At 35.3% G+C, this 27833-nt stretch overlaps 1 protein-coding gene across 15 annotated transcripts in view; it reads right to left on the minus strand.

Annotated features, from left to right (window-relative positions):
- Positions 1-27833, minus strand: part of FSD1L (fibronectin type III and SPRY domain containing 1 like) — a 90235-nt gene that overhangs the window by 31667 nt on the left and 30735 nt on the right. For 8 of the 15 annotated variants that reach the window (XM_045373568.3, XM_045373565.3, XM_045373564.3 and 5 more), the window contains 4 exons: positions 23902-23924; positions 18783-18904; positions 3599-3808; positions 1780-1878 (listed from right to left, as the gene is read on the minus strand). In XM_045373568.3, coding sequence (XP_045229503.1) covers positions 1780-1878; positions 3599-3808; positions 18783-18904; positions 23902-23924 — 454 coding nt within the window. Of the gene's footprint in view, positions 1-1779; positions 1879-3598; positions 3809-5909; positions 5980-18782; positions 18905-23901; positions 23925-27833 lie in introns of those variants that run through there. The other 7 variants (XM_074016940.1, XM_074016938.1, XM_074016941.1 and 4 more) reach the window with 3 other exon arrangements.

The raw sequence follows: 27833 nt of genomic DNA on the forward strand, positions 1-27833 counted from the left end.
TACACTAATTTCTACTGGTTGGTTGAAAAAGGCTGCAACAAGCCAAATAAATTGGTAAACAACTGTTCAGTGTGTCATTTGTAAAAATGTGGATTTTTCCTATGCAGCTCTTACTGCTATGGAATAATAAATCTGTGACTCATGGCCATGTAGGAGTCTAACTTTATTCTGGAACTCCCTGAAGGTCAGAATCACTGTTCCATGGGTCTCAGAGTTGAGTTTCAGTCTATTCCTACCGCAGAGGGTTTACTCAACAGTGAAGAAGTGCTGAAAAGGCCTAGAATCAACTTAGTTTCTCTCTACAAACCCCAAGATTAAGAGTTTGACCAGTAACATCCAAACATTGCTAAGAGGAGCAGCGAGCCCAGCTCAAAGAAAACTACAAGCCAGTCATTAATTTTCCTGTATCTATGGAATTTGCATAGAAATGTATAATTCACCACATTTAGGTCTAACTTTGGTCATTAAATATAAAGAATAAATGAAAAGAAACAAAAGAAATTTTAAAAATACGATGCTCTTGAGGAAGAATAATAATAGTAATGAATTTTACTTGATGGGCTAAAACAGTTCAAGTTATATAGAAAAGATTATCTTCCTATATATGACTGTATTTTAAAATGGTAAAAACCTCTAAGAAACCACAGTAACATCTCAGTTTGATAACATGTAATACAGAGTAACTGCATTCCTTAGCTAAGTTACCTATAGTTCAGTTCTCAAATAAAAACATTTGCTAATCCAAACAAATTACTTCAAGATAGACTTTATTTTAGACCTTTGTGAAGCAAACATTTTTCTGAGTTTGTCTCATCAATAAATTATAGGCCTCATATTTTGTTTTATTCTGATATGATTTTTTTTCATCCTCCAAATCCAATCAAATTTCTGGCAGGTAAACCTATTCAAATGCTATATGAACTAGAGGTCAGTGGAATGCCTTAAGTCCCAAGTGCCTAAAAGAATGTGTAGAGTCTGGTTCTGGAATTAAACCCAGTCAATAATCATCTCACAACTGGGAAAGTCTCCAGCATTATAACCTTCAAATTGGTATATACCTAAAAATATCCTCTGTATTCAAGTGTGCTACCCTAGGGAGTTTTCATTAAATCCAAATTGCTCTCAGAGACTAGAAGAACCTAGGTTCCAGGCTCATAGTAAGGGATGGCACAGAACTCAGAAGTGGATACTTATTCACACCTTTCCAAACTAGGTCTAGGGATCATGGGAAAGTCATTTTAATGTATTAAAACTATTTTTTCATCTGCAATATGGATATCAATAATATCTAGCATACTGATCTCTCGATGACTTTAATTATCTAATAAAGAATTGAAAGTGTTTTGTAACCATTAATAAACTATATAAATGTTAACTGCTGCAATAAGATTCACGAAAACAGAGAGGACCTGAACTAAACAGATACTTCCCCAGTATTGATTCCCCACTAATCCATTCTATGGGAAAACTCTGGGCAAATCTCGGTGATACTTACCTATTTATATATTGAAATGTATAAATCAAGCGTCCACCAGAAAATACAATACCATCATCTCAGTCTATTTTATTTGTATGAATACAATCATATAGGAAAACCCAATGAAAACCACTACTGTAGTCCTATTTTCCCTTTCTTAAAATTCTTACTGTTGCGAAAGCTAGGCTAGGGGAAGTAGAGAAGGAATTCAGCATAACATGAAGTGTTTCCTGTTACAAAGTTATTAATAACTTCAGCTGCTAAGCTTTGTTTTATGCTGTATAAAGAGTTACTGATCTCACCTTTGGTCTCTAGAGTCACTGGATCAGAATACTCTCCAGCCACAGCCTTGTTACAAGCTCGCACTCTGAAATTCATATACTTTGAATCAAATTTTAAGCCTGAAAAAACGAAAACATGGTTTTCAGACATGAACATAAAGGACTCTATTCCCAAAAGTATGAGTATGAGCCTTCAGACATTAAGTACCGTGTCTCTGTATTCAGGAAGAGTATGAATTTGTTAAAAGAGTGATATGTGGCCGGGTACAGTGGCTCACGCCTGTAATCGCAGCACTTTGGGAGGCTAACTCCCGAACCTGAGGTCAGGAGTTTGAGGCCAGCCTGACCAACATGGAGAAACCCCATCTTTACTAAAAATATAAAATTAGCCGGCATGGCTACTCGAGAGGCTGAGGCAAGAGAATCACTTGAACCTGGGAGGCAGAGGTTGCGTTGAGCCAAGATCGTGCAATTGTACTCTAGCCTGGACAACAAGAGTGAAACTCTATCTCAAAAAAAAAAGAGTGATATGCTCAAAATAAGAGGAATCATGATTTAATTATTTTATTCAAAGAAACACATATAGTTTATCAACTTTTATTTTAACTCAGTGATTAAAAAGTACCCTTTCAGGCCTCATTAAAAGTAGTATTTCACTCAAAGAGAGATGGTACAATTTATAATAACACATTCAATTTAAAGTGAACACTCTAAATAATTTTTATATTTATGAAACATTGTTTTTTATGTGAAAATAAATTTAAAGAGGAAGTAAAGCAGAGATTAGTAACAAACATTTTGAAGTACAGTCTAGATTAAAATCGTAGTTTAGAAATTACTAGCTATGGGACCATCAACAACTTGACTGAGCCTCAGTTTCCTAGTTGTAGAACAGAAATGATAAAGCCAACTTCACAGTTGTTGTAAAGATAAATGAGATGTAACATGCTGATTAAATGAGATGTACTATATGTAATATACTTGAGCCCATCTTCTGACAAATGGTATGGCTCAATAATTGTGCTCCTAATATTACTACTCATGCATAATAAGCGTCTGACAACTCAGGCAATATTTTGCCATTTCAAATATCCAAAGTCCACTATATATTGAGACATCCTTACAACGGCTTTCAAAAGGTCAACACGAATTTCTAATATTATACCAAGTCACAGATCTTAATTATTAACATGAAGGTAATCTTAAAACAGTAATTTACATTATTACATATAATGTAAATACAGTATACATATAATGTAAATACAGTATTTACATTATCAGTAAAATGGTTACTGAGAACATCTAAAAAACCAACAGCTTTTTAAGAGTCAGAAAACCAAGGTAAAAATTAAATGTTATTCTGCAATAATGTTTTCAGAATATCCCTTCATACTTATTTTACATATATTTTGTTTTACTATGTTACAAATGTCCAAAAGTAATAAAAACAAAGGTTTCCAGCCTGGCCAACATGGTGAAACCCTGTCTCTACCAAAAAATACAAAAATTAGCTAAGTGTGGTGGCGCATGCCTTTAGTCCCAGCTTCTCAGGAGGCTGAGGTGGGAGAATCACTTGAACCCAGGAGGCAGAAGTTGCAGTGAGCCAAAGTCCCGCCACTGCACTCCAGCCTGGGCGATAATAGAACAAGACCCTGTGTCAAAAAAAAAAAAAAAAGGGTTTCCTTGATATTTCAAGAGAAAATCACTTCCATAATGAATATCTAAAAAGTCAGTGTGACTAAAGAAACTTAAAAACTTTATCCTTTAAAGTAACTCAAAATATTTTTCAAGAATACATTTATCTTCTGAGAATGAGATTCTTGAAATGCAGACATGTTACCTGATAGTGTATATTCAGTACCCTTAATATTATCAATTATCTCCCAGCATCGCTCATCCTTTACACGTGGAAGTCCATCAAAATTAGTCTTCCTATGTTCCAGTATAAAATGGTCAATCTTATTATCTTCTTCTAGCATTCTCCAAGCTACTGTTACAGAGTTATCTGCCACCAAACACTCTACTGGATCTATCTCTGGAGCTTTGGGGACTGCAAAGAAATAAAAAAAAGACTCATTCATTCCTCATTTATTACAGCACTAATCGAATATTGACATATTTATATCATTCAAACTGCTTTTTCATTCTGCTTTTGAACTGCTCAAAAGTAGATCATATTAAGCAAAAAGATACCCCATAAATGTAAAATAACTATTTTCAAAGTACACACACTAAAGATAAGGAATCAAGAAAGACTTGCTACTTCTGAACACATTATATTTTTAATCTGACATTTCAAATAGCTGTAGCATATAAATTAAATCAACATTAACAAATAGAATAAATTGCTTTGAATATAATGATTAAAATAACTCAAGAGTATATTTTCACTCTTGAATGTATTTTAAAATCTTGTTTCCCAACCCTGCAAAATACTTAAGGATTTTTAAATGTTTTTCCCAAGAGTTCTACAGTTCATTAAAATAAACTGTAGTAAATGAGCCACATTTAACATGTATGAACATTAATTTCTTTTCCATGAAAGACACATTTCATAGCTTTTTAACATTAACACATGATCCACTGACATAACAACTGTAGAACATGGTCCTGCAGTGATATGGACTTGTCTGAACTGGGTGAAACTATGCAGTCTAGCAGGTATCAGATTTAAACATTTTATTGTTAAAGAAAAGAATTCAAAAGATTTATTCCTGGTATGCAAGGCTAGTTAAACATTTGAAATCAATTAATGTATTCTATTCCATCAATTGCAGAAAAATTATATAATGGTATCAATAAAAAAAGAAAAATACCATTTATAAAGTAAAAAATAAAACTCTTTGTGGATGACATGACTGTCTATGTAGAAAATCCAAAGAACAGGCCAGGTGTGGTGGCTCATGCCTGTAATCCCAGCACTTTGGGAGGCCAAGGCAGGCAGATCACGAGGTCAGGAGTTCAAGATCAGCCTGACCAACATAGTGAAACTCCGTCTCTACTAAAAATACAAAAATTAGCCAGGCGTGGTGACATGCACCAGTAATCTCAGCTACTCATGAGGCTGAGGCAGGAGAATTGCTTGAACCCAGGAGGCAGAGGTTGCAGTGAGCCAAGATCGCACCACTGTACTCCAGCCCGGGCAACAGAGCGAGACTCCGTCTCAAAAACAAAACAACAACAACAACAACAACAAAAAAAAAAAAAACAAAGAATAAAATTCCTGGAACTAACAAGTGATAATAGAAGGGTTGCAGGACACAAGAGATGAATAGGTGGAGCAGAAGGGAATGTGAGGGCAGTGAAATTATTCTATATGGTAACGTAAAGGTAAATATAAGACACTATAAATTTATCAGAACCCACAGAACTGTTTAACAGAAAGAGTAAATGCTAATATAAAATATGAACTTTAATAATGTATCACTGTTGATTCATCAATTATATCAAATGTATCACACTAATGCAGAATAGTAATAACAGGGGAAATCGTATATGAAGGAGGTAGTGGGTTTATGGTAACTTTCTGTACTATCATGCTCAATTCTCCACAAATATAACCCTGTTCTAAAAAACAAAGTAAAGCTGGCCCTCTGTGTCCACGGATTCAATCAGCCTTGGATCAAAAAATATTTGGAAAAGATAAAAATAACAATACAACAATAAAAAAGTTTAAAACTACAATATAACAACTACTGACATAGTGGTTACATTGTATTAGGTATTATAAGTAGTCTAGAGATGACTTAAAGTATATGGGAGGAGGTACATATATGTGGTTATATGCAAATACCCATTTTTCACAAGGGACTTGAGCATCTGTGGATTTTGGTAATTCAACGAAGGTGCTAGAACCAGTCCCCCACACATACTGAGAGATGACTTTTGCTAATATTTTTTTAAACCACAACAATAACAAAAGAATTACGTATAAAAGTTAAGATGCAAAGTAACATGAGAGCTAACAAATCCAGTAAAATAATACCAAGATGAAAAAAATTTGACTTGGAAAGGATGATCCATTTCCACTAACTAGAATCCTCCCAAAGTTAAACTCTGCATGTGTAATTGTACAATAAATACTTAGAAATGGATATAATTTATTAGTAAGACAACTGACAACCAAAAAAGCATTTATTATTTGTCATTACCATCAGTTTCCTTCATCTGTCTTGTAGGATTTCTGTCCTTATGATACGTAACATCTGTTAGTCTTTATTACTGAAACATAAGAATTGTAGACTATTCACTGCCAAGAGAAGAGACTATAGGCATTCATGAATTTAATATGCTCTGCTATGCCTACATGTAAGGAAATGTAAAGGCCTATGGCCTGTAGCAATGTGAAAATTTTGCTGAGTCATAAATCTGCAACTGAAAGTCCTGAGAGGCTGGTATAAAAAAAGTCACTTAATTAGTGAGTAGGACTAGTTAGCACCCTACTATCTACATCTCAATTCAGCTGCCATTCTAGTAAGACTGCACTGGCAGGCAGATTCTTCTTTCTTGTGAATAATGGTCCCCAAAAGAAAGTCAAGTAACAAAATGAAAACTGAGGTTAAAAAGAAAAAAAAAAAAAAAAACTAAAAACTAAGAAAGTGGTGACATGTGGGAAGGACAAAGAATATTTAGATAATTTAAGAGTGGTATGTCAAATTTAGGTTGACTTGGAGCTAACATGTGGGAAGTTCACTCTAGATTCTATATAGAAGTAAGAAAACAATTCATCAAATACGGCTTACACATTCAGGGGAAGATGAAAGATAGTGTACTTATAACATAAAAATATTACTTAGGCGATGCAGAACTCTTTGAAAGGAAAGCAATCCACATGTTTGTCTACATATTTCCATAAAGCAACAGTGACTAACTAGCAATAGTGTAGAAATTAGTTGAAGAATTTACTGTTTTATCTGCATCTGAATGTAAAAGGATAAGTGGCATCAGCATTGCCAGACATTTCTTTTCTTAGCTCTAGAAAGGAGAAAGGATATAAAGTCAAAATTTCAATGCATAAAAAATGGCTAACAGTAGATAATGACTTTGTAATTATCACTGATCATCATTACTTCCACTGTTAAGACTCAGGTATGTCCATAACTAATATTACTACATATAATGTACTATAGGATAGATTATAGTGGCATTTATGGAATTAAGAGATAAAGATATTTCTTCATTTTATAAGTTAATTTGATTCCATCTTATAGAAAATTTTTATGCTATAGAATATTAAAAATTAGAGATTTAAATGCATCCTTCATGAATTTTTAAAACCTATTATATTTTTCTGCTGGGCACAGTGGCTCATACTTTAGGAGGCTGAGGCAGGAAGATCACTTGAGCCCAGGAGTTCAAGACCAGCCAGGGCAACAAAGTGAGACCCCATCTCTACAAAAAAATCAGAAAAATTTAGTTGGGTATGGTGGTGCATGTCTGTGGTTCCAGCTACTCAGGAGGCTGAGGCAGGAGGGTTGCTTAAGCCCAGGAGGTTGAGGCTGCAGTGGTTGTGCCACTGTACTCCAGCCTGGGCGACACAGCAAGACCTTGTCTAAAAAAAAAAAAAAAAAAAAAATCCTATTGCAGTTTTCCTTCTGGACAAAACTCCTCCACTAAAAGGAGTCTTGGGTTTTTTTTTTATTCATATCTCATTTTGCCAAAAGGGGAAATCTTAACTGTTCATGCAATCTACTTGACGTACAATAAGCACGCTCTTGGTCTGTTAAGCCATCATTGAAAGCCCAGAAGAAGGGAAGGGTGAGAAGACTGTGTTTTAAGTCATTTTTTAAACCAAAGTAGTAGTAATATCTATGTGTATTTTCACTCTGTCAAAATTTAGAAGTGATGGGAAACCTAGATACAGAAAATGAAGATATATACACTGGATTTTAGGGGGAAAAGCTCTACTTACAACACAAAACATTATGGGAAAAAATGTTATCATTGGTATCAGTTATTCACACGAGAAAACTGAAAAGGGGGGAGAAAACAACAGTTAAAGCCTCAACTGCTGTAAGTCAACATGTAAATTCTCCAAGTGTGAGTAAAAAAGTGAACTTGAGATAAATACAAAGTGAAAAATACAATTTCAAAGGCAACAATCAAACAAAGTTTTCTTCATAAGTTAAATAGAAAACTAAAAAAGAATAATGGTAGTAACAATAGCCATGATTTATTGAGTGCTTTCCACTTTAATCCTTACCATTACAATACCATAAACTTTATATTATCATTATCTTTATTAGGGGCTCAAAGATGTCAAAGTAACTTGCCCAAGATTGCACTGCTAGACAATTAAAGAAGAAAGGATTTAAATATAAGCAGTTTGACTTAGAGACAACAGCCTTTACTATTCTTAAAGAAAGGCACTCTAAGCTAAGACCATATATATTAGTATACAAAAAAATGTAAAATCGAAGAGCAGTAACATGCAGAAAGATATCCGAATAATAATGAAAAGAAAATAACATATATGAAAGTTAAACTATCTGGCCAGGTGGAAACGAGTGATCTATAAAACTAACACAAAGGGATGAATGATAGGACCCTTACTGACCTGGAAACCTAAAGGAACCTAAAGGCAGGATCTCTGAAAAGTTCTGAATTTGCCTTACTGATAATTTGATAACCTGGAAAGTAGAGTCTGTGTTTGGTAAACTAACTTTTTTGGACCTAAGTATGACCAATAAAAAGAACACAGATATAAACATGGAAATGATGGCTGGGTGCAGTGGTTCACACCTATAATCCCAGCACTTTGGGAGACCATGGCTAGAGGATGGCTTGAGGCCAGGAGTTCGAGACCAGCCTGAGCAACACAGTGAGACCTCGATCACTACAAAAAGAAAAAAAAATTAAAACTTAGCTGGGTGTGGTGGCATGCACCTGTAGTCCTAGCAACTCAGGGGGCTGATGCAGAAATACTGCTTGAGCCAGGAGTTGGAGGCTACAGTGAACTATGATGATGCCAACGCACTTCAGCCCGGGTGACAGAGAAATACCCTGTCTCAAACAATAAAAAACTGTAAATGATGGGAACTTTAGAAATAAGCAACAATGTCACTTTAAAGAATTCATGAAAGCCAGAGCAGGAGATTGGGTAAAATCTGAAAAAAAAAAACTTCAAAAATTTCAAATAGAAAAAGAAGAGGACTCATATACTACCATAGACTGTTATAACTACCATATAACTACCATACTCTGGAGGGATTCTACCATAGCAAAAAAAAAAAAAAAAAAATTCCAGCATAAAACAATTTTATTGTGTTGCATGGCTGAGCTTTTATAAATAAGACAGTGCTTCTCACCTTGAATGTGTGTAAAAATAACCTTGAGTTACCTCAAGTCCAACACTAAGACTCTTGAATCAGAATCTGCAGTTGATTTGCATGCACTTTAAAGTTTGAGAAGCACTGGACAATATCTTCTGATGAATGGATTCCCTTTACAACACTGGCTTCAAGCTATTGTCAAGCTTCTTACTGAATTATTTTAGTGATGGGAAAAGTTACTATTTCCTAAAATTGCTCTTGTCATAGTCAGTTGTGGCTATTAGAAAAGCCTTTCTGATATTACTAAGCTGAGTTTTCTCCATAAAACTCCATTTAGAAATGAAAGGGAAATAAACTATCTCAAATGCTTGAGATTATAATCCCTTGGCCACATTTTTATTTAAATATTAATTGAAATTGTACTCACTTAAGGAGTACAGCAGGATGTCTGAGAGTCCAACTCAAAGGAGACCAGTTACAGGAGTGTCCCCACACATTTGTGAGTTTTACCTCCAGGAGCTTACCAGGTTCCCACCATGAATAACTAACGGAGAAAAATCCCCTTATGCTTCCACAGCAGGGGGAGGAGAAAAGGAAGTATTTTGAAATACATCAGAGCTTCTGTTCCCTTAAGAGAAACTATTTAATCATAGTCTAATCTGTCGAGGTTTTATCAGAGCCTAAGTGACCTGGGGAAAGGGAAATATCCAACTCCAATCAGCTACTCCATGTGGGCAAAGGGAAATACCCAAACCAACCCCAGGCCACTCCAACCATCCTGTTCTACCAAAAAATCCAGAAGTGAGGAGTGGGGAAAACTGAGAAGTCCCTTGTGAAGTTCACAGTCCAGAGGCACAGGCTCACCAAAAGACTGAGCCCTAATTATAGTGCTACAGAATGCTTCCCTTCCCACACACCTTACTACCACATTAATAAAGGCCTGTTTACATCAGCTTCTTTAACCCAATACATGTTGGGTTATCAAGAAAAAATTATAAGACTCAGATATGGCAGAGATGCTGGAATTATCAGACCAATAATTAAAGACAGTTATAATATTCTCAGGGCTCTCATGGAGAGAGCAGACAGCATAAAATGGAGAAAGGAAACAGCATAAAAGAACAGATGGGCAATATAAGTGGAGAGTTAGAAATTGTAAGAAACAAACACAAAGAAAAAAACACTGTACCATAAATTAAGAATAATTTAATGGACTTAATAGCTGACTGGAAAGAATCTTTTGAGTTTGAGGCTCTCTCAATAAAAACTTGCAAGATGAAACAGCAAAGACAAAAAAGATTGGAAGAAACCCCACAGAATATAATATCCAAAATTTACTGTGGAAGTACAAAAGGAGTAAATATGTATAATGGAAATTACAGAAGGAGACGACAGAAAGGAACAGAAGATATATTTGAAACAATAATGACTGAGAAATTTCCAAATTAATGTCAGACACCAAACTACAGATCTAGGATGCTCAGGGAACATCAACGAAAATAAATGCTCCCTGCCATATACAAACAAAAACCATATCTAGGCATATATTCAGACCACAGAAAATCAAAGACAAGGAAAACACTTGAAAGACGCCAGGTGGGGGCGGAGGAGGGGACCTTACCTATAGAGGAGCAATTCTGTATACCTTGAAATTATCCTTCCGTAGTGAAGGAGAAATAAAAACTCTCTCAGACAAATAAAAATTGAGGAAATCTGTTGCCAATAGACATGCTGTGTAAGAAATGTTTTTAAAAAGTCCTTTAAAGAGAAAGAAACAAAGAGCACTGGAGAAGGATAGGTGAAGGTAAAATAAAAACTTATTTTTCTTATTCTTGACTGATCTAACCAGTAACAATTCAAAACAATAAGAGTAACTATTTATTTGAATGTGTGTGGTATATGTATGTGCTTATATACACTGTTGCGTAAGTGAAATAAATGACAGCAATGATACAAGTGATGGGAGAGAGGCAGAAAATCACTAAGTACATAGTTGAACTCAACAACTCCATCAATCAACTGCATATAATTGATATCTACAGACTACTTCATCCAACAATGGCAGAATACACATTCTTCTCAAGCTCCTATGGAACATTTGCCAAGATAAAGACTACATTCTGGGCCATAAAACACACATTAACAAACTCAAAAGCATACAAATCATGCAATGATTAAATTAGAAATCACTTAACAGAAAAAGATATATAGCTGGAAAGTCCCAAAATACTTTGAGATTAAACAACCCACTTCTAGCCAGGCGCAGTGGCTCATGCCTGTAATCTTTGCACTTTGGGGCGGGGGCGGATCACCTGAGATGAGGAGTTCAAGACCAGCCTAGCCAGCATGGCGAAACCCCACCTCTACTAAAAATATAAAAATTAGCAGGGTATGCTATAGTCCCAGCTACTCCGGAGACTGAGGCAGAAGAACTGTCTGAACCTGGCAGGCAGAGGTTGTAGTGAGCCAAGATCACGCCACTGTACTAGCCTGGGCAACAGAGCAAGACTGTCTCAAAAAAAAAAAAAAAAAAAAAAACAACAAAAAACAACCAATCAAACAAACAAAAAAAACACTACACTTCTAAACAACACATACTCAAATAATAAATCTCAAGAGAAATTTTTAAATATTTTGAACCAAATGAAAATGAAAACACAACTTATCAAAATTTGTTGAATGCAATGAAAATAGTGCTTAGAGGGAAATTATAACACTGCATGCACATATGGTCATGAGCCATAAGCCACATAACAACATTTTGGTCAATGACAGACCACATATACAAAAGTGGTCCCATAAAATTACAATTCATATTTTGATTGTATTTTTTTCTAAGTTTAGATATGTTTAGATATACAAATCATTATCATTGTGTTACAACTGCTTACAGTATGCAGTACAGTAACATGCTGTACAGGTCTGTAGCCTAGGAGCAATCTGCTATATAACATAGTCTAGATGTGTAGCAGACTAGTCATACCATCTTGGTTTGGGTAAGTACATTCTATGATATTTGCACAATGACAAAATTGCCAAACATCACATTTCTTAGAATGTATCCCCACGACTGACAAATGATTATATTAGAAAACAAGATCTAAAACCAATAATTTAAGCTTCCACCTCGGTAAACTAAAAAAAAATAATAATAATAATAAAGCCAAAGCAAGCAGAAAAGAAATAATGAAAATTAGAACAAAAATCAGGTCGGGTGTGGTAGTCACACCTGTAGTCCCAGTGCTTTAGAAGCCTCAGGTGGGAAGATCACTTGAGGCCAGGGATTTAAGACCAGCCTAGGCAACACAGTAAGACCCCCCTCTCTACAAAAAAAAATTAAATTAGCTGGGCATGGTAGCACATGCCTGTAGTCCTAACTATTCAGGAGGCTATGGCAGGAAGATCCCTTGAGCCCAGGAGTTCAAGGCTGCAGCAAGCTATGATTACATAACTGCACTCCAGCGTGGGCAACAGAGCAAGACTCTATCTCTATCTTTAAAAACAAACAAAAAAACAAGAACAGAAATCAATGAAACTGAAAAGAGGGAAATCAAAGGAAAAAAAGTCATGAAAGCAAAACCTGGTTCTTTGAAAGATCAATGGAATCAATAAACCTCTAGTCAGACTAAGGAAAGAAAGGACACAAATAACTAGTATCAAAAATGAAAGAGGGGGCATCACCACAGATCCCAGGGACATTAAAAAGCTAATCAAGGAATTCTACGAACAACTCTATGTCCACAAATGTGATAACCTAAATGAAAGGAACAATTCTATGAAAGACACAATCTGCCAAAACCCACAGAAGGAAAATAGACAATCTGAATAGATTGAATCGATATTAATAACTTTCCCAAACAGAAAGCACCAGGCATAAAAGTGTTCACTGGTGAATTCTACCATACTTCTCAGGACAAAAGTATACTAACTCTCTACAATCTCTTGAGGAAGAGAAAAATAGAATACTTCCTAACTCATTCTATGAGGCCAGCATTACCCTAATACCAAAACTGACAAAGATATTACTGCAAAAGAAAACTACAAACTAGTATATCTCATAAATTAGATGTGAAAAATCCTCAACAAAATATGAGTAAATCAAATCCAACAATTAACAAAAAGAATTACACCCTTGACCAACTGGTGTTTATTACAAGTATGCAGGCTGGTTCAACATTTGAAAAATCAATGTAACCCATCACATCAATAGGCTTAAAAAGAAAAATCTCACAATCATATAAATAGATGCCAAAAAATGCATTTCACAAATTCCAACACTCATTTGAAATAAAACCTCTCAGTGAAATAGGAACAGAAGTGAACTTCCTCAACTCAACTTGTTAAGAAATAGCTACAAAAAAACTTACAGCTAACACCATACTTAATGGGGAGAATCTCAAAATTTTTCCACTAAGTTCAGAAACAAGGCAAGGATCCCCCTCTTTCCACTGCTTCCAACATAGTACTGGAAGTCCTAGGTAATGCAGTATGACAATACAAGGTATTCAGATTGGGAAGAAATAAAACTGTCTTTGTTAACAAATGACATGATCATCTAGGTAGAAAATCCAAAAGAACCAACAAAAAACTCCTGAAACTAGTAAGTGATTACAGCAAGGCTGCAGGATACAAGGCTAATATACAAAATTCCACCACTCTCCTGTACACCAGAAAGGAACCAGTGGAATTTGAAATTAAAACACGGTACCATTTACATCAGCACCCCTAAAATGAAATCTTTTGATATAGATCTAACAAAATATGTTCCATGTTTGTATGAAGAAAACTACAAAAGTATAATGAAAGAAACCAAAGAACTAAATTAGAGATATTCCATGTTTATGGATAGAAATACTCAATTTTCTTAAGACGTCACTTATTCCCAACTTGATCTACAGATTGAATGCAATCCCAATCATAATCCCAGGAAGCTATTTTGTGGATATCAATAAGATGGCTCTAAAGTTTATACGGAAAGGCAAAGGATCCAGATAAAGGCAACACAATACTGAAAAAGAAGATCAAAGTTAGAAGACTGAAACTAGTCAATTCTCAGACATACTATGGGAGGCGGAGCTTGCAGTGAGTGAAGATCACGCCACTGCACTCCAGCCTGGGTGACAGAGTGACACTCCATCTCAAAAAAAAAAAAAAAAGCTAGTCACCAAGACGTGGTGTGGGTTAAAGAAGAGACAAATAGATCAAAGGAACCAAAGGCATGCTTCATGAAAGAATAAGATAGACTAAACATTATTACTAAAATTAAAAATCTTGCTCTGTAAAAGACATCATTCAAGGCGAATAAAAGCCAGAAGGTGAGACAATATCTGCAAAAGAAACATCTGATAAGGACTACAAAGAACTCCTTTTTTTTTTCTCGCTCTGTCGCCCAGGCTGGAGTGCAGTGGCACGATCTCCGCTCACTACAAGCTCGCCTCCCAGGTTCACCCCATTCTTCTGCCTCAGCCTCCCGAGTAGCTGGGACTACAAGCACCCACTACCATGCCCGGCTAATTTTTTGTATTTTTAGTAGAGATGAGGTTTCACTGTGTTAGCCAGGATGGTCTCGATGTCCTGACCTTGTGATCCACCTGCCTCAGCCTCCCAAAGTGCTGAGATTACAGGCATGAGCCACCCGCCCAGCCCAAAGAATTCTTAATATTCAACAATAAGAAAAGAAACAACCCAATGTAAAAAAAATAGGCCGAAGACCTTACAGACATCTCACCAAAGAAGACATACAAACAGTAAGTATATAAAAAGATCCTTCACGTAATATGTCATTAGGGAAACTGAAATTTAAAAAAACAATAAAATACCACAATGCCACCAATTGGTAAAAATGTGGAGCAACAGAATTCTATTCATTGCTTGTGGGAATGCAAAATCGTACAGACACTTAGGAAGACAGTTTGGTAGTTTTCTATAAAATTAAACAAACTTTTACCATACTATTCAGTAACTGGCATTTATCCAAAGGAGTTGAAAACTTATGTCTACACAAAAATGTGCACACAGATGGTTATAGTAGCCTTATTCATAACTGCTCAAACTTGGAAGTAACCAAGATGTGCTTCAGTGTATGAATGAATAAACCAATATGTCTGGTGCATTCAGACAATGGACTATTATTCCATACTAAAAAGAAATGAGCTATCAGGTCATCAACATACATGGAGGAAACTTACATGCATATTACTAAGTGAAAGAAAGCAATGTGAAAAGGCTATTTACTATATGATTCCAACTATACAAGATTCTGGAAAAGGCAAAACTATGGAGTGAGTAAATAGATCAGTGGTTGCCATGGATTGGGGGTAAGGAACGATGAAAATGTGGGGCACAGAAGATTTTTTGAGCAGTGAAAATACTCTGTATGATAATACAATGGTGGATACATGTGAGTATACATCTGCCCAAACCCATAAAATGTACAATACCAGGAGGGAACCCCCAATGTAAACTATAGACTTTTGGGTGATAATGATGTGTCAGTTTAGGTTCATCAATTGTAATAAATATACCACTCTGGTGGGAGACGTTGATAGTGAAGAAGGCTATGCACGTGTGAAGGTGTATGAGAAATCTCCATACCTTTCATTCAACTTTACTGTAAACTTAAAACCACTCTAAAACTAAAGTTTATTTTTAAAAAGCTGCAAATATAAGAAAATATGTGTATTTTTACAATCTTGCAATAGCGAAAGTCTTTCTAAGTAAGACCTTTATAAAATCTAAGAGTCACAAAAAAAAAAGTGTGATGTATTTGACTGCACTAAAATTAAAAATTTTGCTAGGAAAAAAAATCACCATAAATTCAACAGGCAAATGATCAAGGTGAGCAAGGATATATACCACATAGGACAAAGGTTGACTTCCTTAATGTATTAAAAGGTCCTATCCCATATTTCATTAATAAAAAGACTAACAATCCCATGAAAATTTGACAAAATTCATAAATAGGGAGCTCATTTTTAAAGTGGCTTATGAAAATATGACAAAGGCACAAACTCATTCATACTTAAAGAAATGAAAATTAAAGCAATCACAATATATTTGTCACCTATTAGAATAGGAAAAAAAAAACCTGACAGTAGTGTTTGCAGCAGTATAACAATACATGCATTCAAATATTTTCCAGTACATATAAACTGTGAAATCTCTTTGACAACTTAAAATCTACTCAAATTTAAAATAAACATGCACTTCCACTTCCAGGAATTTGTCCTCAAGAGATAGTGTCACCTCTCTGTAAATATATACAAGTATTTGATCATTTCAGCATTGTTTCTAATAAAAAGACTACAAACCTAAATACTCATCCAGAACTAATTACATTCCTACTATCTAGTCATGAAAAAAAAAAATAAAGTAGATGTACAGTGATCTGGAATGAACTCCAAGATACTGTTAAGCGGCAAAGCAAAATTATATAACAATGTATATATATGCTTCCTTTCTTTGAGTTCTTGCTGTACTATGTGCTTCCACCTTTTTAAAGGAGGTGAATTATATGTTAGCTTTAATCACATGAAATCACCAAAAGTTACCAATTACATGATTCTGTCTATATGATGATACTTTTACAAAGGCACAGACTGTTTCTAGAAAGATAAGCACATGCTAGTTAACAGTGGTAGCTCCTAGGGAAGAAAACCGGCAGTCTGAGATGAGAGGGCTACTTTATACTCTTTCGTACGACTTCAACTGTTTATCACATGCATATATTCCTTTTTCCAACAAAAATACTAAAGTAACTTTAATATGTAAACAGATAAGCAGGAAAGGACAACTTTCCTCTCTAGGTTGCTGAAATTTTTCTTTGCTCTCCACTCAGATGGAAATTATATTAAGAATGTTCTACATCTGATAGCTATATGAAGAAGGGTGAAATTCTGAAGTTTTAGAGTCATACTGGTGGTAAGTAGAGACATATGGTTAATGTGACTTCTAAATATATTTCCTATTTTCCTTTCTTAAGAAAGCTCACATTTGGAGATATATTCCCTAGTCTGAAATTTAAGTCCCTATCTCCCACAAGTGAACGTAAGAGTGTTCTACTGAAAAGTAAAACCTCAGTTAACTGGTAACCTGTGCCACCTCAAATTTTCAAAACTAAAATAAAATCCAGCTTCTTACCAATGAAATTCTACATGTCAGAATGAAAAAAACAAACCATTTTAAATTATATGGTAATCAAAAAAACTTTTAAAAATGTTTATTCCTGCTTTAATATCAGTTTCACTCTCAAGTAGAGCCTTGTGAATGAAAATATAGAAATTCTGAAAGGCCAGTGTTTAGGTAAATAGCCAATGACAAGTACACTTTCTTCCTCTACAACTACAGTTCCTTCTCTCATCTTTTCCTTTTATGGACTCCTCTAGAACTTCTAATCTGTATCACACAAATTAGTATTTCACTTGTGCTACCCTTCCTAGGTTCCATTATAGTGTTAGAACTACTAACTTGTTTTTCCAATCATATTTTAAAGTCCCTGACCATATATTCAAGGAAAAAAAGAATGGTTCCATATAATCAACATTCTCTATTGAAAAATAGCTAGCCTCCAAAAAAAAAAGTACTTGTAAGAAAAACATGTCACTTTCAAGAATTCCTTGATCCCTCAAATCACCATATCTAAATAGTTTTAGTTATCAGCAACATGATGCAAAAAAAACACAAAAATCAAAAACAAAAACAAAACCTAACCAAAAAAGTTGTAAGTCATATTCCTGACTTGTCCCCAGCAAACTCATGTTGAAGTTTGATCACCAATATGGCAGTGTTGGAAGGTGGCGCTTTTAAGAGGTGATTAGGTCATTACAATGGATTAATGTCTTTCTCAAAAGACTGGGTTAGTTCTCATAAAAATGGATTAGTTCCCGTGAAAAAAGGTTCTTACAAAATGAGGTTGCCTCTCTTTTTTTGCCTTTTTTGCATGTGTCTGGTTCCCCTTCTGTGCTCCATCATGTTTTGACATAGCATGAGGCTATCACCAGAAGGTGCCAGACACTGCTGCCCAGTCTTGAACTTCTCAGCCTAGAGAACCTCTTTTCTTTATAAATTACCCAGTCTCAGGCCTTCTGCTATGGCAACACAAAACAGATTAAGATTGGTTCTTAATGGGTTCTTTCATATAAGTGAATACTTTGAGACTCAATCACAAATAGTTTTGGCTACTGCAATATCCTCGTATTAATACTTTAATAAAACAATGTTAACATATACTGAAGATAAAGTTCCATCTGAGCTACAACCACAACAATAATAATAATAATAACACCTAACATCCACTGAATTTTAACTATGTGCAGGTACTATTATAAATATTTTAGAGGTATCAATTTATTTAATCCTTATAAACACCCTAGAAGAATATCATCACATTTTAAAGATGTTAAAAATGAAGGAAGTTAAGTAAATTGTTCAAGATGACATGGCAAGTAAGCAACAGGATTCAAACCTAAGAAGTCTGGCCTTGAGACCCACTGCTAACCATCACACCATACTGCTTCCCTCTGCCAAGCTAACAATAAGAGATCCCTTGATAGGATTCTTAAAATGCAATTTTTACTACCAATAAAATCTCTAAAAATAAAAAAAGCTACCAAATTTAATTATTCCTTAGCTGAGTGAAAAAAAAAAAATCACACTGTACTTCCTTAATATTTACATACCAATGTTCATTGCAAAAAAATCTTGTAGAAAAAAAAAGTTTTTATACAAAACTTTACATGTAGTACATGTATTTACCTGGCAAAAACTTCAAAGTTTGCAGCATCTGTCTTTCCTGTGAGAAATCCACCATTAAATGAGTCATGTTGTCACTGACCTTTGGTTTCAAAGAAAGGCGAAAAGCTGAAGCCATTGTGACTCTACGGTAAACACAAACATACTTTTTAAAATAAAGGAATAGGAAGTATCAAATCATATTTAATTTATAAAATGAAAATACAAATTATATCACTAATAATTTCAGAGACTCTAATAAAAGTGAAATAGAAATTTGCTCTTAGTCTTCAAAATTAACTAAATAAAAAACTACAAAATGTCTTTTTAAAGACATTGAAGACAACTGGTTAGCAACTTTCCTCCCAATTTTTATTAAATGCATATATACAAATAACATAACAAGTATCCAATAAAAATAATCTTTACCAGACTCAACACTCATCTGAACCTCTGTACACTCAATCTTAATGACTTCCTGATGCCAGCCTTACTTCTTTTCATATGCCAGATAATGAACTTAAATTCATTTATATTCATTTGAATCACACCCTGATTCAAACATTCTCCCTAGTAACAAGAGCTACTCCATGTACCCTCAAATAAGAGTAGAGGTAGACTGACCTAATATTGTATAGTTTGGTAGTTGCTGAAGATAGGCCATGGATAAGAAAGGAGAGAAGTGAAATCATTATCAATGAATACCATACTAGGTGTCACTCTGATCTATCAACATCAGCTACAGGGAAGCCTACTATAAGAAACAGCCCTGTGAAAAACCATATGCCATGGAAATAATAGGAATTCAATAAACATTTACTAGATGAATGTGGAGGGAAAAAACAAAAAGAATAAAGTCACTTTATCCAAAGTACAGAGAGTCTGTAGTCCATTAAAACCGGAGATTAAAAGAAATCCTCTAATCCTATTAATTTATAATTTTATCTCTAATTTCAATTTTTCATATTCCAATACATTTCCATGAGTATCATAAAGTAAGCCCCTTACTATCTTTGGTTCAAGAATGATCAGAAGTACTACAGGTGAACACTGTCCTCCTAGTACACAATTTGGAAGGGGAAGGAAACAGAGCTGGTGGGACAAGGGGAATACTAGGCCTAGTCAATTGGATCTGCCAAATCAATTGGATCTGCCAAATCTACACAAGAAGTTAATGAAATGAAAGATGTCAAACTTGCTATATTCACTTATTTTAGGATGAAAAATATCAAACTGTTTCTGTATTTATTTTACTTCATTTCAAAACTAGTAATAATTTAATAGTAACAATGAGTAAACAACAGTTGATGTGTTTATCCAGAAGAAAGTGCTATACTGAAATATAATTTACAGCAAAGGGAATTCACACTGACTGAAGGCTTACTATATGCCAAGTATAATTCTGATTATTTCATGCATATTATGCTCAGCTGTTTGTCTTTCAAATAATACAATATCAATAAAAAGGAACAAATACTAAGTCCTATATATGTTATTCTTTACAGCCCCAAGTATTTTTTGATTCAAGGACATCTGAAAGAGCTACAGTCAGATATGTACTTAATAAATGCTCACTGAATCAGTGAATAGGTTAGAACCTACTTGGTTCATTCAAAACCTGACTAAATATTAAAATGTTTACTGAGAAATGTTGAGAAAAAAATCTGAAAGTATTTTAGAGAACTTAAAACCTTAAACCTGTAAGATTTGATTCAATCACCATGACATCAAAGAAAAAGAATATGCCCCATAAATGCATTAGAAAGGCTTATCAAAGCTTTAAAAAAAAAAAAACAAGAACAACTCTTATTTTCTAGACAATGAAAACTTAAGTTTCCATGAATCAATTTAGATGGGCAACAATGCTACAATCTTTCAGAAGATTAAACTTCAACTGCATGTATTTAGACATGTGCCTCAAAGCCCAAACTAAACATCTAAAATTCATTAGATAATTCTCTATACCACAGGATCCATGAGGCTAGGTATGTTTTAATTCCCCTTGATTTTCTTAGTTCATTTCTACTAGCACAAGGTAAATTCAAGGATCCTTTGCTCCTGATTTTTGCAAAGAGAAAATAACTACAAAACATAGTTTTAATTTCCTCAAACTACCTAATTAACTTGATTCTTTCATAACTCCTCTCTTTCAAGAACCAATAACTCCTGCAATATACCTCAACTAATCATATTCCAATTATTATTAAGTCCCCAGAAGTACACGCCAGTGATTCTATAAAGTTGTAGAGATGCGCTATTATCTTATTTCTATCCTCAGTTTTCTCTCTTAATCCTGCTGTTCCTCTGCGTAACTTTTACCATAGCAAATGATAAATAATGAGTTTTTGCAGATATTTTCATTTTTTATATTTGATTCCTTGCTCAGATATGTTACACATTCTCCCTTAAAGTCCATCTATGCCCTTATAAAAAGATAATCCTAGGGCAGGCATGGTGGCTCATATCTGTAACCCCAGCACTTCGGAAGGCTGGGGCGAGGACGGCTTGAGCCCAGGAGTTTGAGACCAGCCTAGGCAACATGGCGAAACCCCATCTCTACAAAAGATACCAAAAAATTAACTGGGCACAGTGGCATGTGCCTGCAGTCCCAGCTGCTCAGGTGGCAGAGGAGGGAGGGCCCCTTAAGCCAGGGAGGTCCAGGCTGCAGTAAGCTGTGATTGTGCCACTGCACTCCAGCTTGGGTGATGGAGCAAGACTCTGTCCCCCGCCCAAAAAAAAGAAAAATCCTTTCTTTACTTGGTGAAAATAGCTAAAGTAGTCATTTTATTATGACTATATGTTTAAATTATTTTTATATTTTAAATAGTAATGGAATTCTAAAAGCTCACTTTTGGGGAGTACCAAAAACTACATCGGAGAAACCTGAACATTATAAAGCTAAATATCAAAATTTTAAAAATTAAGTTGAAGGGCCGGGCACAGTGGCTCACACCTATAATCCCAGCACTTTGGGAGGCAGAAGTGGGCAGATCACTTGAGGTCAGGGGTTCGAGACCAGTCTGGCCAACATGGTGAAACCCCATCTCTACAAACACAAACACACACACACACACACACACACAAATTAGCTGGGTGTGGTGGCAGGTGCATGTAATCCCAGCTACTTGGGAGGCTGAGGCAAGAGAATCGCTTGAACCCAAGAGGCAGAGGCTGCAGTGAGCCAATATTGCGCCACTGCACCGTAGACTGGGCAACAGAGCAAGACTCAAAAAAAAAATTAAGTTGAGACTCAGAAATGTTCCTCAGGCAGGAAGTAAAAATGTTGCAGGGGACCACAAAAATGCTATAGGGTTTGAACACACAAACATGCAAACACACACACAGACACACACACACACACAGGAGTTTGCCTGAACCCTAATTCCTGAGATTACCTGGATACTAATGAAATCAAGCCAAGAGGCTGGCTTAGAAGAGGCAAAAAACCCAAGCTTCAGTAAAGAACACAGCCACTGAAATTGGTCATAAAATTAAATCCTGATAAACAAATCTGGGCAAAGAGAAACAGTTCAAGGATACAGACAAAATTCTATGATGCCAAGAGCCATACAGAATCTTGAAAAAAGGAGAAATTTTGCAAGGTCATGATAAGGAAGTAACTTCTAATTCAGAAAATTAGGAACTAAAACAGGATGTAGTGGGACAGGTAGCTAAACAGTAAGTATAATATACCCAGGGAGGAAGATGGATGACTCATAGCAATTTCCAGACACAACCCAAATCTACCTTATCCACAAAACTGACCTACCTACCATCCATTCCTCACACCGCTAGTATTTTTCACCTTCAAACTTTCACAATCATTCTTCTAGATTCAGGAATTGTAACACATCTAGATTTCTAAACACATCTAGATCCATGTGTTTAGCTACTGCCTGATGTAAAATATATAAAAACTACAAAAACTAATATAGGACCAGGCACAATGGCTCACGCCTGTAATCCCAGCACTTTGGGAGGCCAAGTCGGGTAGATCGCTTGAGCTTAGGTGTTCCAGACCAGCCCGGGCAAAATAGCAAGACCCCGTCTCTACAAAAAATACAAAAATTAGCTGGATGTGGTGGCACATGCCTGTAGTCCCACCTACTCAGGAGGCTGAGGCGGAGGATCACTTGAGCCCAGGAGGAAGAGGTTGCGGTAAGCCAAGATCGCACCACTACACTCCAGCCTGGGTGCTACAGTGAGACTCTGCCTCAAAAAAAAAAGAGAGAGAAACACAGAAGTAAAATTTTCAGCCAAGATTAACAATAGAGGCACTGTTTTTCACATAATCTATAATGAAAATTTTTGTGAATTATCTGAAGAATAATTTAACCTAGGATTTGGAGTGGTACTTTGAAGAGCTGTGCCTTTCAGAAAATCTCACGATCCTCAAATGAAAAAACTTGTTATATTCTCAATACAGACAACACTCAGTGACTAGACAGGCAGATCCAAACTGTTCCGTCTGTGTTAATGCGATCCAAATGTTGCTAGCAACTCCTTTAGCACTCTATGTTCATTACAAATACTAAATTTCTTTTGTTAAGCCTGGCTTTATCAATAAGAAAGACCTTTTAAGTCAAAACCTTTAATAATTATCTTTAATTTTCTCTTCCCATAGAATATTAACCAGATAGTGGTGGCATTAGAAATAGAAAGAGATGGCACCAGGAACAGGATGGAATGAGAATACAAAGGTGTTAAACAGGAGGGCAGTGAAACAGGAGAGCTTTAGTTCTTGAGGACTATTTAAAATGAGTGAGTTCACAGAAAATAAGACCCACTTATATTTAAATTTAACAAAAAACACATTCCAGGAGTATATATTTTTAAGTTATTCAAAATAGTTCCCTCTTCATTAGTACAGCTAATTAAGAACTGTTCTAAAACTAAAACTAACTATATTACTATACCAGAAATGAAATTCTTCTGAAGCACATAATTATCCACAACTATGCTTTTAAAAAATCTTATTCATACAATGGTTATTCAAAGAAAATATACAGGGGACATTTTATTCTGTACTTGGTCATTGGGTATTTTTATCTTAACTAACACAATTTTAATTTAAAAACTATTTCTGAATTTCATTTCTGACTTCAATAACGATTCTTAAGTAAAAATGTGTTTTATACCATACCTATCCTTGATCTGTCTGGCAGCCTTGGAGCCAATCAGGGAGAAGAGAAAGAAGGCAAGTTAGTGCTTTTCATGCAAGTTTCAATGGCAGTGACATGCAAGAAAAGTTAGGATATAAACCCTGCAATAGATTAGTTCATATTCACCAAAACACAAACTATAGAAAATTTATGTGTATAGTTCACATAAGCTTTCATGTGATGTTATAGTAGAATTACAGTAGAAAATCCAGACCCCATAAAAATCAACTTTTAGGAAGAAAATTTAACACTTCAAACAAATTCCAGGTGACTATAAATGTTTTTTTCTTACCTTAATATTATCAAAACACACCTCCACTTTCATTCAGTCTGATACTCATCAACTACAGCAACCAACCTCCTTCATGGGACAACTTCCTTCATGGTTTTCTTGTACATGTCAGATTGACTCTCTACTTTTTCTTCGGAGATCTCTTTCACTACTTCATAATTGTTGTTCCAAGTTTTCTCTATATGCCTCTATAGGGCAAGGAATTCTGAAAGCTTGCCTGCTAACAAATACAACTAGGCTGCGATTCTACAAAACTTTACTCCAAAGAAAGTTGTAATGGCAGAAATCCAGACACAAAGAGACCAGAGAAATACTTCCAGCAATGGGGTCTTTCTCCATGATGATTTCATAGATGCTACCAACTTAAACCTAAATATATCTCTTTTGTCTTTTTTTTTTTTTTTAATGAAAGCACAAGTTTAGAAAGGGAACTCAGCTATTTACTTGGGGTTGCATGGTCATACAAAATGATAAAAAACAAGTAAAAACTGTTGTCCTTTTTACATTTACATACAATATATCCAACAAAAGTTTTTTTCCCCACAGTAACCAGTACAGTTAACAATATATCAGACATAGACAAGGCTGTTTTGCTCAACACTGTATCCCCAGTGCCTAGCAAAAATGCTTAGGACATAGTAATACTTAATAATTATTAAATTTATTTGAATGTTAATTAGATATATGTAGCAATGCTTCTGTGGCCTCTCTTCTTCAGTTCTAATGTTGTTCCTATTCATTATTGGTCATTTTTATATCCACCCTAAAACATTCTGGTCTGAGTACCCTTTCTACTCAAAAACACAGAACTCAGATCTTTTCTTTTTGAGACAGAGTCTTCCTCTGTCGCCGAGGCTGGAGTGCAGTGGCGCGATCTCAGCTCACTGCAAACTCCGCCTCCCAGGTTCACGCCATTCTCCCGCCTCAGCCTCCTGAGTAGCTACCGGGACCTGCCACCACGCCCGGCAATTTTTTTTTTATTTTTATTAGAGACGGGGTTTCACCATGTTAGCCAGGATGGTCTTGATCTCCTGACCTCGTGATCCACCCGCCTCAGCCTCCCAAAGTGCTGGGATTACAGGCGTGAGCCACCGCGCCCAGGCAACACAGAACTGAGATTTAAGAGATCAGCATATTATACAGTTTCAGCACTACTATTAATCAGTTGAGACCTTGTATATTAATCATTCTATTTCTTTTCTAATGAATTTTGCTCCTTAATGTTTCCGAAAATCATTTCCAAGGCCCACATACTACAGCAAACAAATTGTGGGATCTGTATGTATCTTAAGTCACGAAACTACTGTAGTACCAGAGAGAGAAAATGTTTAAAAAGTTAATTATATTGATTTTTAAAATTACTGACATTAAAGCTGGAATTACAAAACAAAGATTTTAATGTAAGTGTTAAAGGAAGGAAAGAGGACTCTTCTCTGTACCTGACATGAAACAAGTACTACTAGGATTACTCTTTGCATCTCCATTCCCTTATTTCTCCTAGGAAAATGATACGACTTATCCGATAATGGGTTTGAAAGGAGAAACTAGAAAAGAGTAGCTCAGGACCTTCTGCTTTTTCTGGCAGCTTGCTTGCCCACAGAGAACATATATTCTGTTTTTTCCCTCTGTGCCATAACTTTCACTGAAAGTGGCTTCCCCTGCCCATCACCTGAGGCAGCTCCTGCTGATCATGACTGGGTGAATTTGTCTGTCTAATTCTAGGTATTTAGTATCTGGAAACTTGCCCAATAACAAAAGCCATCTTTTCCAACATCCTTTTACTATTATTTGGCCTCTTATCAGTTTTGTTTTATCTTATTTCCTAATTGGTTTCAAACCCAGAGAAATATTACAAATCACCCTCGCATAACCCAATGATATGAAGACCATTACCATTTTTTAAACTGACCACGATTATTCAATTTTGTGTCAAGTGTTACTAAATTTAATAAGGTGAAAATTTTTAGTGTGTGTGTGCACATATGCATGCATGCAAAGCTTTTATGGTATCACTTCATGTACCATGCTGTTTGTGAAAAACCAGGAAAGGAATAAATGAAAAGCCAGATAATGTAGGAAAAACTGTTGTCCATGCATTTACATCGAATATACCCAGCTGGTAAAACTGAAAACTCCCATGGCTCCACTTTCATTTAGGTTCAAATTGTACTGCATATATATTGTATAAATGTAAGAGAGGTTTAAGAAGTTATTCTGAGCAATGATTAGAAGGCAGAGTTTCAAATTCTGAAGACATTTCTTTGAAAGGGCCCAATTTCAAGAAATGTCTTAAATTAGAAAATTTTTTTTTCTAGAATTCTTCTCTCTAAACAGAAAGGTATCCAAAAGATACACAACACTATACAGCTTCTAAGTTTCTATTCCTCTATTTCAAGAATGGTGACTTTTGTCAATTACAAAATTGGCAGAAAGGATTTCAATAGAAGATCTAAAGAGTGATGTTGAGTAAAGTAATATAACTAAGCTTCTTGGAAGCTTTTCAATAATATACAGTACCATAACCTGAAAATAAATCTAAACATTCATTGCAGCTTCTTCATAACTCACTACCTGGAATTACGGAGGCTCAAATAAATGTGTTGGCAACAGAGCAGTGGTAAATCTTGGAATCTGCTGGTACTAATTAAACAGATGTTTGACAAAATTCAACATTACAGTTCTACTCAAGGAAGTTTGGTCTCCGGTGACACCTTTCTATGGCTGATTAAAGAAATGGAATTGTAAGATTTAGTTTAAAAACAATTAAGAGATGGAGGGAATGAGGGAAGAGAGACAGAGAGGGAGAAAGGAAGGCACCATCTCTGACATGAATGCAGAGAAACTGTAATATGAGTACAAGTAGAAGTAATCGCAAACCAATCTTCATAACTGCCAATTAAATTTAAAGAAGTCAAACCAGATATTTTCCCAGTCACACAGAAAAAAGTTAACAGATCTTTTCCCAATCTCTTTTGTTCTTAATCTGTAATGGGTGAATATAGAAACTATTTTCTTCTGTGAATTTATCAAGCACTTTGAAGATAAAGTATCTTATTGTTTCTTTCTTCTTTAATATCATCATTTCTCTTTTTATAGAAAGGGAGAGGGAAAAAGAGCCTCAAAACATTATTTTCTTTTAGGCAAAAATAAGTCTTTGGAAAAAAAAAAACGGATTGCACACCAGTTAATTCCATACATTAGAAGTTTTGTATTTGGCAGACATTTATCTGTTCATAAAAGGAACTATTTTTCAAAAAACGATCATTTGAAAGAATCTGTCACAAAAGCCACAGTGAATAACTTGAAATACACTTTGAAATATAGTACTGCATGCAACTGTTTCATGATTAGACATATCTGTACAGGAGATTGCATTTCTGTAAGATACAAACACCAAGAAATGAAATTAAGGTGAAAACTACAATTTGACCTATGCTTAACAAATATTTAGATCTGTTTTTTTATATTGCCCTCAAAACTGAAACATTCATGCTTTTGTTGAAGGTCCTCTCCTCTCTCCTAACATTCTTAACTTCAGCCTACAGAGGGAGCTTCTGGCAGTATTTCTGCTTACTTGAAAGTACTGAGTGAGCTTCTACCCACTCCTCTTCTTGTTCACTC

This window comes from Macaca fascicularis, chromosome 15 (genome assembly GCF_037993035.2).
Source record: "Macaca fascicularis isolate 582-1 chromosome 15, T2T-MFA8v1.1".
Classification (NCBI taxonomy): Eukaryota; Metazoa; Chordata; class Mammalia; order Primates; family Cercopithecidae; genus Macaca; species Macaca fascicularis.